Source organism: Dryobates pubescens, chromosome Z (genome assembly GCF_014839835.1).
Source record: "Dryobates pubescens isolate bDryPub1 chromosome Z, bDryPub1.pri, whole genome shotgun sequence".
NCBI classification, from domain to species: domain Eukaryota; kingdom Metazoa; phylum Chordata; class Aves; order Piciformes; family Picidae; genus Dryobates; species Dryobates pubescens.
The window spans coordinates 107,891,613-107,905,742 of NC_071657.1; the positions used below are offsets into that span (position 1 = coordinate 107,891,613).

A 14,130-nucleotide genomic window follows, 5' to 3' on the forward strand; every position below is an offset into this window, starting at 1 on the left:
CTGCCTTAGATCTTAGGTCAGTAGAAAAGAGGGGCTGAGAATTTGTAGAGAAGAGGATAATAGGACTGTCCCTTTCCTGTCCTGCTACTAGGTCATACTGAGCATGGAATGAAGCTGCACAGTCTTCCTCTCTAATGTCATGTGCATTCAAGTGAAGCATATGGGAGGGAAAAAGATTTTTCAATTGCAGTCCAGTGCCAGTATATGGGGAGCTCACAGCTTCCAGTGTTGCTGTAGCACAGAAGTCCTTTCTTCTCAGTCCAAGGCAGCTGCAAAAGTCCAGGACAGCTCAACTCTTAAAGGCAGTTGATGTCCCACCTTGCAGAAATCCAGCTGTCTACTGGAAATATGGAAACTGTACCACAGAGAGTACTTTATTTTCCAGCCACTGCCATACTTTTTCTTCGAATTTTCAGTTGTGGTAGAATTTTTGATATGTCAACAGGAAGCATATGCCTGGTAAAAGATCTCTCCCTTCCCCAAATAAAATAAAACCAAACTAAATGGGATAACATCCTCATCTGAGGTGCAGGAAAGAGGAGAAAACCATGTAAAGGTTGGCTACATCTTTCAAATAGAAATACTCGATATCTGTATTCCATACATTTGTTCAATAGCATTCCAGCAAGCTAACATTGTCACTCTAAACCGACTTTTCCAATTTCTTCTGCTAACAAACTATTTTTAATTCTCTCCTAACTTAGGTTAAATGGTAGGTGTAGGCAATGTTCCTGTCTAAAAAGGTCAAGTCAATACCTCTTTAAATGAAAATCTTCCTAGAAAAGTTAGTTTAGGAGATTAAGAAATAATTTTTGTTTTTAATATGATCACTAATTTGGTTTCTGTTCACCTAAGTGTACTGTAGTGTGCTGTGTGACCTGCTGTAGGTGGCCCCGCTCTGGCAGGGCATTGGACTGCATGATCTTTTGAGGTCCCTTCCAACCCGTAAGATTCTGTGATTCTGTGTGCTTTCTATTTCTACTCTTATAAAGCGTGATCATCAGTATATTTTTGCATGGTAACCATGGCAGTGGATAATTTGTTTCAGTACTCTCCAAACATGTATGTGTTCAATTAATGTAAAAATCATAACACAGCTGTTGAACATAAACAACATTTTTGACTTAAACTGATCCTGGCACACTCCACATTTCACACTTGAAAGGCTCCTGGCGCAGTATAAAAGCTGTGTAAGTATGTTGACACAGAGAGCAAAGACAGATGTTGTTTCCACCTCCACCAATAGGAATCTGAGTGCTAATTAAATAAACCTTTTTTTAGCTGTATTGGTATGGTCACTTGGAGAGTCAGGGATGATAATGTGGGACTATAGAGCTGATAAAAACTGGAGTGTCTGGGGCTTTTGCAGCAGCTCTCAGCAAGCAAGCTGTAGTTTACATGGTGAACATAAACAGACTGATTGTTGTGATAGGCACCTTTCTATCTTGTTGTAAACATGGTGTTCTAGGTATGAGTTGAGAACCATCTTAATTTCCTTTTGAAAATAATCACATAAATTTCAGTTTATTCTCAAAAAAAAAAGTCAAACTGTGCTGCTTGCTGCTCACTCTGTGTTTCACTGCAGTATTTCCCAAAAAACACCATTAAGGAAACAGATACTTGCATTAAAAAGAAAAGAAAGAAATTGTTAATCGCTGCTTTCAGACTTCATTTTCATTTCTTCTCTGTCTGATCACATTGAAGGATGAGTTTGTGCCTTTATTTTTCTGGAAATGAGTCATAGGAATTTTGCTAGGAAGCCTGCTGTTAGTAATCTTCACTAAAGTTCACAATGTAAGTATTAGCAAGAACAAACCCACAAATGTTTTCATATGCTAATCAGTGCTACATAGATATTTTCTGTAAATTGAAATATGTGTTTTGAATTATTAAGCCTTAAGCGGAGACCAAATGCATTTGTTTGGATAAAAGAATGGCATGCTTTAATTTGGGTTATGGTTTCTATGCACGTGCTTTGATGAAGATTGCACTGACCTGACAGGTTTTGTGTAATGCAAAAACCAGATGAGTTTGTGTCTCCTCTTTCATACTGAAGATAAAGTTTTGTGTAAACTCTGGACTGGTCAATTACTTTGTTCTCTTCCAAAATATGAATGGTTTCAAAAAGATGTCTGAGATTTCAGTCTTTGATACTGTCTGGCAGCTGCAGTGTGGTATAAAACAGAGCTATCGTTACTAGCAGTTACTCTCCTGGCATGTCACTGAGTTGTCTTTGTTGGACATCTGAAGTTTTCTTCTTGCTTTGAATTTTACAGAAAAATCAATAAATGAATCAATGAGAACTTTCTGGATAGTCCCCACAAACATCTATGAGAGTAGTCCAGCTTTAACAGTGTGACTTAACTTTATTACACCAAAGTAAACCAAAACAATGCTTGCAAAAAGTACCTGGAATTACACTTTGTAAAGCTAGTACACATTGCTAGAGATTCAGCTACAACAGTTCCAGGCAGGTAACATTCAGATGTATGTGGTAAAATCACACTGCTTTTTATTTAAAAAAAAACAGTCAGGGTTTTGTAGCTTATGTTAGTCACATTTGCTTAGTCTGTTAAAATGTCTGTGCTTTACAAACTTTCCTTCAAATAAGATGAAGAGAACAGTTTCTTTTCTAACAAATTAGCAGGAAAAAGACATTTTCAAGTAGAAGCTGTAGATACTTCGCTAGTTACCACATGAAGAATAGGAGCACATTGGGCATTTAATGCAAAATGCTTAAAATAACCATATGCAAATAGATATTTGCTCTTCTAGCCAATACTTCATTAATTGCCTCTTTTTTTTTAATTAGACAATACCTTTTTTTATTCCAAAATAAATATTCTATAACTTCAAAACAAGTTCTCAAGCAAAGATTATACATCTTAGAATTAAAATTTTCCATTGCCTTTAAAATGGAAACAAACTAAACCAAATGACATTTTACACAGAAATATCATTCAAAGTATTTACTTCCTTAAAATATATATTAATATTTTACAGTTTAGCAATTGCCACTGTTGCATGTTGCATAACTTGTAACCACAAGAGTTCTTGTCATAATCTTACAAAACAGTAAAGGTCATCTTTGTAAAGCATTGGGTGAGGTGAACACTTTTTTTTTTTCTGGTGTGCCTCTTTTTTTGTCAAAAAGGCAATGCCAGCAAAGACCACACTTGAACTGGTAAAGAATTACTGTCTTGAGTTACATCTCAAGATTTGGCACAAGCGAAATAGCCTCTTGCTAAGCTTAACTGCATCTCCACTCAGTGTTAGTCACTGGAGTTACAGAACCTTGTCCTTCCTAGGATAAGCCATTGATACACACACCTACATTTGAGCCAGCTATCTACAGCAAGAGCTAATTTGCACTTCCTGATGTAAATTGGATTGATTTTCCTGATGAAAATTTGATTGTTTCATTTGTTACTTTTTAGAAGAAAAAAGTCTTTCACATGTTCTCTGTTCTGTTTGTGATTGTCGGTGGTTTGTTCACATTTCTGTGGCTCCGAAAGCGGGGAGAACACAATCTTCTTTTATCTTACAGAAATTTATAATCTTTCCTATAATATTAAGTACTAGCTGCACCTAGAGTGAGAAGTACTTAAATGAGAGCTGGAGTGTCTACAACAGCCATCTTGTAGCATTTGGCTTGCCTAAAAGCTCCAGGAGAAAGCAAAGTGGCCTGGAAACTCTTTTTGTATGTGTTTAGAGAGAGACATGGATTCTTCTTGATGTGTCTTCTTCCTACCTGTCTATCTGCCCACAGAATTGTGCAATAAACTACATAACAGCTGCTTTCTTCTACAAATGACATTACAACTTTGAGCCTGAGTGGAGGACCCAACATGAGCAAGAGCTGTTGTCTTTCATTACATACTCTCTACGTTATTTCCACTTGCATTTATTCAATTCCTTCACCAACTTCTTTGAATGATCTTTGATAAAAGAGATAATGTTTGAGGACTCATCTTCATTTTCTAAGTTTTCTTCAAAGTGTTTTTATTGTGTGTGTGTGATTGAGCAGATCATGTGGCCTTCTCTCTCCTAGTCTTTTAAAAATAATTATTTGCAGTACTTAATGATACTGATGTTGCCATGATGTAACTTTGAAATGGTGAAAACTGGTATATCACAGTCAGTAAAAGCACCAAAAGCAGTGTTTAGAATATTTACATAAGGATATCAAGACTCAACCTGTGCAAAGTTTTAGCAGAAACTATTTAGAAACATTCATGCTGGTTTTAATACATGGTATGGGTCAGACCATCTCTAAAAGAGTATGGGCAGGATGCTGTTTAGTCTAGAGCTCTTTTATGCCAAACATTACTGAATACTTGAATTCTAATACTGAGTAAGTATGATTTTGAGTGCAATCCAATGAAAACTAGTTAAGAGAAAGGTATGGAATTACTGCACAAAGCTTTTTGGTCTGATCATGATTTTTACTGATTTAAAGGCTTGCCTGTATCCACTGGGAATACCATCAGAAATACCATGCCATGTACCCCAGAAAATGCCATTGCGGACACCTTTGTATTTCTTGTGGTAGTATTTGCCATTGAGGTTGGCAGACAAGCACGCATCAAACCACCAGCCTGAACTGTAGTATGCTCCACAGTTTCCTGAAGGATACCTGTCATTGTCCTTGTCTGGAGTTGTGAAGAACTTCTGGTCATGGTTGTAATGCCTGCTGTAGTGCAGGGCATCCCCGGCTGTGCCACTGTAGCCGTTAACACTCAGCCGGTACTTGAGGTATTCATTGGCCACATAGAAGTGGTCATATCTTGCGTACTCCCTGATACCATCAAAATCTTCAAGTTCAATTCTCAGTTGCATTTCCTGGCTCTTTGTCAGGAGATGTATTTTGTCGTTCCCCAGCCAAAACTCCCTGCTGAGGTTTCCAAAGCCATTTTTGTAGTCATTCCAGGTTCTGTTGAAGTTAGTGCTGCCATCCTGACGCCGCTGCAGTACTGTCCAGCCGCCTCCTTGTGTCTGCATGTCACAGTAAACCTCAAAGCTAGCATTTCTGGGATCAGGGCTAATCCTGTAGAGCCCATTACTTCTTCTGCCTGCCATGTAATGATCAGCACAGTCTCTCTGCATTATTTGTATAACTGGTGGAAGAACAGATAATCTTATGAGAAACATCATTGCCATTTCAAACTAAACACAATTTTGTACTCAGATTGATGTGGCATAGAGAGCTTGAACTGGGGAGACTTATACATAGGAAATAGTGCGGAAGCAATTTCAGTTCTAGGTAGAACCTGCTTTTTTCCCTCAGGTTAACTCTATAATAGATGCCACCTAGGATCACACGGTTCAAATGGCCACACAGCATTAGATACCTGTCCAAAACTCCCAATTTAAATTACTTTCTTTAATAAAAGCTGCTTAATATGAGGCATTTTGATTGTCTACTTTCCATTTTATCTACTATTCTTTTTATCCTTTCATTGTCTTCTGTAAATTCAGCCTGATTTCTTTAGTCCATATTTCTAATGTTTTGGGGTTACACACTTGGTGTTTTTTGTATTTAAAAGTATACCATCAATCCTTGCCTGTCATTTAAATCTTCATTCAGCAGTATGTTAGAGAAAAGCTTTGTCCATGTGGGAATCTGGCCCTTGTTCAGTGGTCATGTTGATTGTACTTCAGAAAGCGGGACAAAAAGTAATCAAATTATCTCATCCATTATAGTAATACTGTGACTTCTAGAAAGATGAAGCTAGGAAAGTAACAGTGTTGTCCTGTGTATGTGGTGTTGCTGACTTTATAGTAAGGAAAACTCTGAGCATCTGCCATTATCACAGATTTTGCTCAACAATGGGTGATGCAGTTTATTCAAAAGAAAAATAACCCCAGGGTTTTTTGGCAGAGTGAAAATCCCTTTATGATCGCTTTATGTCATCCAGTAATCCTGTTCTTAAGTGGGTGATACAGAGAGCTCTGAGGTTCTGAGTGAAGAATCAAACCCATCATGTTAATTTATAGTGCAGTTTTGAATTTATGGGCATGTTAATTTGCAGGCTTGAATTGCTTTTTTTTCCTAGGAAGTTTAAACAAACCACTGGAAAGGGATGAGTGCTTGCAGTCTGCAGCAGGGAATAAGTGTTAGGACTCCGTGTTTGCCAGTACAGAAAATTGGGCATCTGTGATAGCACAATTACAGAAATCAGAGGCTCAAACCCCAAATCTAAAGCCACAATTTATTTCACTGAACTTTGTGTAAGATCTTTGGTGGGCTAAGTTTCAGGGCAGATATTGACAGAGAATATTAATTTCAGATAAAGTGCTTTTATAATCCACATCAACTCTTATTTAAATAAAGTTTTGTTAATACTTTCAGTGGATGCAGGAACAGTTTCTGTGTAGGAGAAAGTCATAGCTGCTACCCTTGCTAGTTTTCATAATTTATATATTGGTGCTACAAAACGTTTGGCATCAGTTACTGTAAAACATACAGGAATATCTACATGATCATAAACAGTGTCCAACATCTCAAATTAATCTAACATGTTATGAAGCACTGTACTTGAATTTGATTCGTTGCCCATTATCAGTATATTGCCTTTTCTCTTTTTATTGACGATATTTCATGTCTGAATTAGTTTATTTGATTTGTACTGATTTATGTATGATTTCAGATTGTTGATATACTCTGTTCATTTGCTCTTCTCACACTTTCAAGAATATCAGCTGTACAGACGCTGTACCGATGCTGTACCATCTGCAGAGTCTCCAAATTTCAACATGAGTAGGCAGAAAAAGAGTTTGATTTTTACATTTACATACTAAGCAACAAATGCTTAAAAGTGATGATACAGCCTAATCTTCCTTTGCTTAAGTCTCTAGAGAGCCCTATCCTCATGTGCATGTTATCAGTGGTAGAATACACAAACAATGTAGTGAATATTGCTTGGGTTTGTTCAGAGATTCTTGTAGGTGATATAAAAACTTTGTTGCTTCAAAAATCCCCCCTGTTAATCTTCCTTTAGTAAGCCAACATTAGAAAGAAATTCTAAGTTCTATTTCTTGATTTTAATTAGGACAATTAGGTCAGTGCTAACTCCTGATTTGTGTTTCATATTGCTTATGCATTATCTTCATGCTAAGGATTTAGTATGAAAATTATCATACATATGTTACCCTCTTGAGAAATACTGTTGATAAGGTTTTAGCTGAGCCTTTCAGATATTTGTTGTGATGATAGAAACAATATGTCAAAAACTAAGCACTTACTAGATGCACTTGCTGTTTAATAATATCTTAGTAACCTTTTCAGTTCCACATCGAAAAAAACCCATGGAGTTTTGTAAGGCGTACCTAAAGAGAATTCTCCCCCTTTCATACAAGAAGAAAATGTGTCGTCCTTTGATGTTTAATATCCTTAATGAAGGGTAGCATGGTGTGTAAAATCAATTTTTTTTTTTCATGTTTATTAACTGAATTGCAAATAAAGGTCCTTTGAAAATTCATGTTTTAAGTCACACAACAAGGTGCAGTTCTAGGAGGAACCGAACACCTGCAGCTCTCTGTAACCCTCTTGTGGCAGCTGCAATGTTTTACAACAGTACAAATAAATACTAAAAGAGCAAGCACCTAACTTGTAAAGTTATTAGCACAGCAACTTGGTTAAAATAGATTTAATTTTTTTTTAACTGATATTTATGAAATGCAGAGAAAGCTTATACAGACAGTAAGAATAAACAGGCTACGTACCAGGTCTTGGCTGCATTGCTGGACATTTAGAAGAACATTTGTTATCAAGGTTGTTAACGACAAATGTCAAATTAGCAACTTGGTTGTCAACATAATGTTTAACATTGTTCATATTTATGAGGCTCATCTTCTCTACATGACCCTGCAGTGTCTGGATCTGGCTCTTTGCATTTTTTAAGCTGGTTGCCATTCTGTTAACTTTGCTTTGCAGCTCCTTTACTCTGTTATCTTGGATTTTGCTGTTTTCTGAGGGAGTTTCTGCACTGGGTAGCAGAAATTCATTACTACTGTCTCTTTCTTGGTTGTCATCTGCCTGCAGCTTGCAGTCTTGGCAGCATTTCTTCAGCTTGTTTACTGCTTCTTTAAGGGTCTGTACTTCTTTGAGAGTCTTCTCAAACAGTCTGAATTCTTTAGGTAACTGGATGGTCATCGAAGGCAGATTTATCTGATAGGGACAATCCTCTCCATCACACTTCTGATTAGTTTTGAGCTTTATAGGACAAGTCTCAGCAACTTTTTTCTCTTTAGCTTCCTCTTCATCTTCTAAAGCAACTGCAAAGACATTTGTTAAAGCAAGGAGAGCTGTCTTCAGCAAGACTAAGTAAGTAAGCAGCTTCATCTTCACAGAGAAGCTAGCAGTATGAGGAAGTATGCAAAAGTGGAACAAGTTTATAAGGGCAGCTTACAGCCTGTAAGTTATCAGACTGCCTCCACTGTTCTCAGAAATGGGTGGGAGTGCTTGCATCATGAGTGATTAATAGCAGAGCCAAGGAGGTAGTGCTTTCCAGAGCAGTGCGTTGCAGTGGGCATTCCTGACACAGAACTACTGTATGTAAGCAAAAGGATGGAATGTGTGTGTGCTGATCACTTAGGCAGTTTAATTTCAATCCTCATGGATTATTTTGGGGTTTTTTTGGGGGGGTTGGGGTGGGTAGGGGGTTATGGAAATCACTTAGTTCTGTGTTACAGCAGTCTTTAACATCTGTTTATGGAGTTTTTGAAAACTGCTTCTGAAAACCAGGCTGGTTTTACCACAGCAGGTGGGGAAACTGAAAACCAGCCCCTTTCCCTATCCAAGGTTTATCACAGCAATAGCTTCACTGACATTCACTCCCTTTCTTCCTAAAACTTGTTTTAAATTAGTGGATATATTAATGAAAATTATTTAAATCCCAAAGCATACTGAAACACACATATGGTTTCATTTCAAACATGTTTCAGGACACAGTCACAAACTAAGGAGGATGAGCAGGGCTTTCTCCTTCCTACTTTGCCTGGCACTGCTTAAGAGAGTTATCTGGACTACTAATAATTTATGTGACACATTACAGTTAAAATTCCTTGGTAGCTAGTTCTGAGTACTTCTTATTGAATCTAACTGATGGGAACACACACAAACAGAGCCCCCTTTGATGCATAGGATCCTAGCTGTAGGATTGGTTGTCCAGAAAACCCTAAGCAGATTCTGGTGTTCTGCGTGATGTCCTGAATTCCAAATCTAAAGCAAGGCAGAGAGCTAGTGAAGGAGCTCCTGTGGGCCCATCAGGCTGGGATATTCTTTTTTTATGTTCTTGATTTTTGGTTCCTGCTTTTCTTTTTGTTCTGCCTTTGTATAAGTTTTAAGATGGAATACTTCAGCTCTAGGTGACAACTGCCATATGCTTCCTCATTTTTCTTCTGCACTACCTTGGCCATTCTCACACGCTGCCTACACAGTTTTAATGTTCTTTATGCTTTCTCTTGTGCCCCACACAGTTTTAATGTTCCTTATGCTTTCTCTTGTGCCCCAAAGCAACACTCCATGGCCATGCCTTCATGCATTCAGAACACAGTTGAGAGACAAATTACTTGCATGAGTAAAGCAGCTTTACACCAGTTACTGTTTAATTAGTCCAGTTTGAACAATTCATTTCTCTAAACCCTGTTTGAAATTAGTCATAATACAGATTAAACATTAAACACATTAGTCACACAGGTTCATGATCTCTGGGAAGTTACTTACCCTGATAGGGTAGGAAGGAGTTTTGGTAAAAAAAAAACCTTATTTGTCTAACCTGTTACAACAATTGCTTTGGGTTCCTGCATAGCACAATGCCCTGGGCACTTTTCTGGGAAATGAACTTTGAATCTACCTCTGCTGTATTCTAAATTAACCTCCCAGAACCTGCCATGGTGCTTTTAGTTAGATGGGAAACGTGTGTATCTCTGCCTTCCAGTTCATGGGAGGTGAAAGACTCCCTCCAGACTGCATCGTGGATGTAAGGTATTGATATCACTTCTGCATCAAAACGGAACTATTTGTAACGGATTAGATTTGTTACTTTAATTTGTGAGTAAAATTTGAATTGTTTTCATTTATGGCATTTCTTTTTTCATCAGTCTAAGATCAGGTATTTTGCTCTCCTGTATGTCTGCTCCTATCAAATTGAGAAAAGCTCTGCCTGCTCTTTTGAGGGGATTTAGAAATATAACAGTATTCCTAAATCCTTGCTATTTGGGAAGCCGCAATCCCTACTCACTGGGTTTTGTTCAGTTTGCGATGAACTCTCCTATCTGCTCTGGGACTTTGGATTGGACAAACTATTCTGTATCTGTCTGAAGATCTAGTTGGAGGTCTGTGGCTAGTGGTGTTCCCCAAGGCTCAGTGCTGGGTCCAGCCTTGCTCAACATTCATCACTGACCTAGATGAAGGAACGGAGTGTGCTCTCTGCAAGTTTGCTGATTATACAGAACTGGGAGGAGTGGCTGCCACACCAGAAGGCTATGCTGCTATTCAGTGACACATGGGCAGGCTGGAGAGTTGGGCAGAGGTGAACCACGTGAAGTTCAGCAAGGACGATTGTAGGCTCCTGCACCTGGGGATGAACAGTACAGATTTGGGGTTGACCTGTGGAAAGAAGCTCTGTGGAATAGGAACTGGGAGTGCTGGTGAATAAGTTCACCATGAGCCAGCAATCTGCCCTGATGACCAAGAATGACAGTGCTCTTCTGGAATGCATTAAGAGTGTGACCAGCAGATCAAGGGAGGTTCTTCTCCCCCTCTACTCTGCCCTGGTGAGGCCACATCTGGAGTATTGCGTCCACTTTTGGGCTCCGCAGTTGAAGAGTCCAAAGGAGGACCATGAGTCTTGACAGTAGAGACTGAGGGGCCTGGGGCACTTTAGCCTGAAAAAAAAAAAGAAGATTGAGAAGGGATCTTGTAAATGTATATAAATATCTAAAGAGTGAAGGTCATAAGGATGGGGGTGGGCTTTTCTCAATGGTGGCCAGTGATAGGACAAGGGGTAACAGGTACAAACTAAACCAGAGGAGCTTTCACTTGAACTTGAAGAAAATCTTTTTTACTTTGAATGCGACAGAGCTCTGGAATAGGATGCTCAGTGTGGTTGTGGAGTCTTCTCTGGAGGCTTTCAAAACCTGCCTGGACATGTTCTTGTGCAGCCAAATCTAGGTGTACCTGTCTTAGCAGGGGAGTTGGACTAGATGACCTCCAGAGGTCCCTTCCAACTCCTACCTTCTGTGATTCTGTAATGAATAATAACTATTCTTGGCAGACCACATCTTATGAGTTGCCTTGTAATGTTTTGAATACATATCAAGTATTGTTTATGACTGCTTTGCATATAATTATGCTGCATTGAAAGCTAAAAGTATCATTAGAACTTACTAACTTCAAAAAGGGCAGACATTTCTAGCAATGTTGAATGTCAAAGAAAAGAAAATTCAGATAGTAACCTGAGGTAATGTGAGGTATCTGAGCTTTTCAAACAGCTTTGTTCAGAAACATTCATTCTTTGGTCCTTTATATACCGTTGGTTTGGGATATTTACTTCCTCCTTTGAATGAGATTTCTGTCATCTTGTGATGCTCTGCTATTTTATTAGTCTGTTCTGCTGCTAGGTTATCAGCCTAAAAGACACATTTCTCCACCAGATGTCTGTATGCTTCTCATACCTGGAGAAGTTTTGAGGACTGGTCTTTTCTCCTGTCTGTCAGGGAACATTCACTCCCAGCAATTTGTCCGGTCTGTTTTCTTCTTTTGGGCACTCAGAATGGTATGTCACAGCTTTTTCAGTGTTTCATGCCTCTTATCTCCTTTGGGATAAATGAAGCAAACTTTCAAAACTGAGTTTTCCACAAGTCTTTGCCTTTAGAAAGGGCACTGGGCAATATATAACTGTTAGATGCTGATGCAGCTTAAGTAATAGAAAAAAATACTGGACCAGATCAAAACTGAGAACTACAGTTTGTTTATAAACAAAGTTTCTTCACAAATGGAGCTTTTCTAGATCCCTAGAGTGTTCTATGTAGTACTTTAAAATAGTTAAGCAATCACAAAGCCCAAAAGCCAATCTGTCAACTGTGAAAGGATCTAACAGAGTAACAGCTGATGTCCACAAGTGAGAATTTTCTACCAAGCACCTTTATTTGGTTAAAGGTCATTTTCATGTAGCTTTTAATATCTTTTAGTCTTTTAAGGAATCTATCTTTCCTTCTGTGGAGGGATCTTACAGACATACCTTCCTAAAGATGAAGTAAATGACTGGGAGCTTACCGTACTAACAAAGATTTCAGTGGTGTTTCCAGAAGTACCCATAGCTGCAAGGTTAAAGAAGTAAAATGTTTTGGTTTAACAGACTTGTCTGAGAACTGTTTATTCAAAGATTATCAAAAGCAGCATGGACAATTCCCATGATTTTTCAGAGCAAAGGGTGTTTTTTCCCTGCCAGATAGTGGAATGTAGGTCAAATAGAAAACAGCAAAGTTAAGGCTGTAGGCAGATATTAATTTATCTAGTGACTGTGACTATTTAAAAGAAGACAGCTTGCCATCTGTTTGATTTCTGGCTTCATGCTGGGGTTTAACGTCTGCAGAAGAGCTGCTGCAAAGCATCCAGGTTTGTGTAAGCAGCCTGAGTTATAGGGATGAACAAACCTGAACCACATCTGGGCTTATTCATAGAAACCCCTTTGGTGGCAGAGTTGGGGTGTGTTAAGATTCAGTGATACCGTGACATGTTATTTTCAGGATTTCCCATAATATGGAATACATACCAGAAGCAGACCGCATGTTTGTATAAGCTATTGTAAATGTAATACATATTACAAAATTCACATGGTCATTGGTCAAAGAATATCACTGTTTCTGTTAAGGTGAAGACCATATTTGTAAAGAAGACTTCCCAGGAGCTAAGTTCCTATTCACTCTGTTTCTCCATGACAGCTAAAGACCTGCTTGCCCAGAACCTGGAATGTACTGCTTAGTATTTCCTTTGTCTAGAGCCACAGAAAATGCTGTGGCTGGGCCAAGTCTATGGAGGAAATAAAGCAGAGTATACACTAAGAACAATGACATATCAAATGCAGAAGCCTCTCCCTGCTCTGTCTTTTTGGCAAAATTCCTTTTTGATTCCTGCAAACCTGCTGCAATGAAACCAGTTTTGTTAGCCTTCCCTCTGGTTTTAACTCACAGGCACTCAGTCCTTTCATCCTCTACCTCGAGTTCTGTGGCATCAAGAGATTCCCTAATATACAGGGTCACCCCTTCTCTTCTCCCCCCTCAGCTGTCGTGCCTAAAGAGCTTGTAACCATCCAGTGCAGTACTCCAGTCATGTAAATCATCCCACCATGGTTCTGTAATGGCAACTACATCATAGTTTTCCTGGTGAACCAAGACTTCCAGTTCCTCTGGTTTGTTACCTATACTGGTGTACATGCACTTCAGCTGGGCTGCTGATTTCTCCACTAACTCTGGTTTATGTCCTTCTATCTCCTCTCCAGAATGACTAGTTTCATCACCCACCCCCTTCAAACCTAGCTTAAAGCCCTCTCAACGAGCCCTGCTAGCTATAGTGCTAGAGTCCTCTTGCCCTTTCTAGACAGACTCAGCCCATCTTGGTCCAGCAGGCAAAAGTTGCCCCTTGATCAAAGAACCCAAAATTCCACTGCTGTCACCATCCCTTGAGCCATCTATACCACCAAGAAGTGGTATAGATGACAGAATAAAAATGATGTAATGATGTTTACTGGGTATATATAAATTGTGATGCAGCACTTTATAGTGAAAAAAGAGTTTAGGTCATCTAAACATCTGGTGCTTGGTCTAAGCTAGTTAGTTATCATTGTCTCCCTCTATTCTCAAAGGCCAATAAAAGCCTCACTGAAGGTGTTTCTTTTTTCTTATAAATGCTGGAAAGCAGTCTGAAGTGATTTATTGAGTTAAATTTTATTATTAAAAGGGATCGGAATCTTAAATATACTGGCTTAATTATTATCTTCTGGCATCTCTTTGTCATCCTTGTGCTTCCTAAATTCTAAAGGCAATACTTTTATCTTGAACTGTATGGTTTGAAAGAAGTAAGTGAGTGAGGCAAAGTAAGCTAGTCAGTGTTTAGGCTCAGTGTGC

The 14,130-nt window shown here is 38.7% G+C and overlaps 2 protein-coding genes across 2 annotated transcripts in view; one reads left to right on the plus strand and one right to left on the minus strand.

Annotated features, from left to right (window-relative positions):
• Window positions 1-14,130, plus strand: part of CCDC146 (coiled-coil domain containing 146) — a 65,001-nt gene that overhangs the window by 8,224 nt on the left and 42,647 nt on the right. The window lies entirely within an intron of this gene.
• FGL2 (fibrinogen like 2) lies at window positions 3,721-8,433 on the minus strand. The gene is made up of 2 exons (XM_009902264.2): window positions 7,726-8,433; window positions 3,721-5,117 (listed from the first exon to the last, which is right to left on the minus strand). The coding sequence occupies exons 1-2, from the start codon at window positions 8,342-8,344 to the stop codon at window positions 4,411-4,413; spliced, it is 1,326 nt and encodes a 441-aa protein (XP_009900566.1). The 5' UTR covers window positions 8,345-8,433; the 3' UTR covers window positions 3,721-4,410.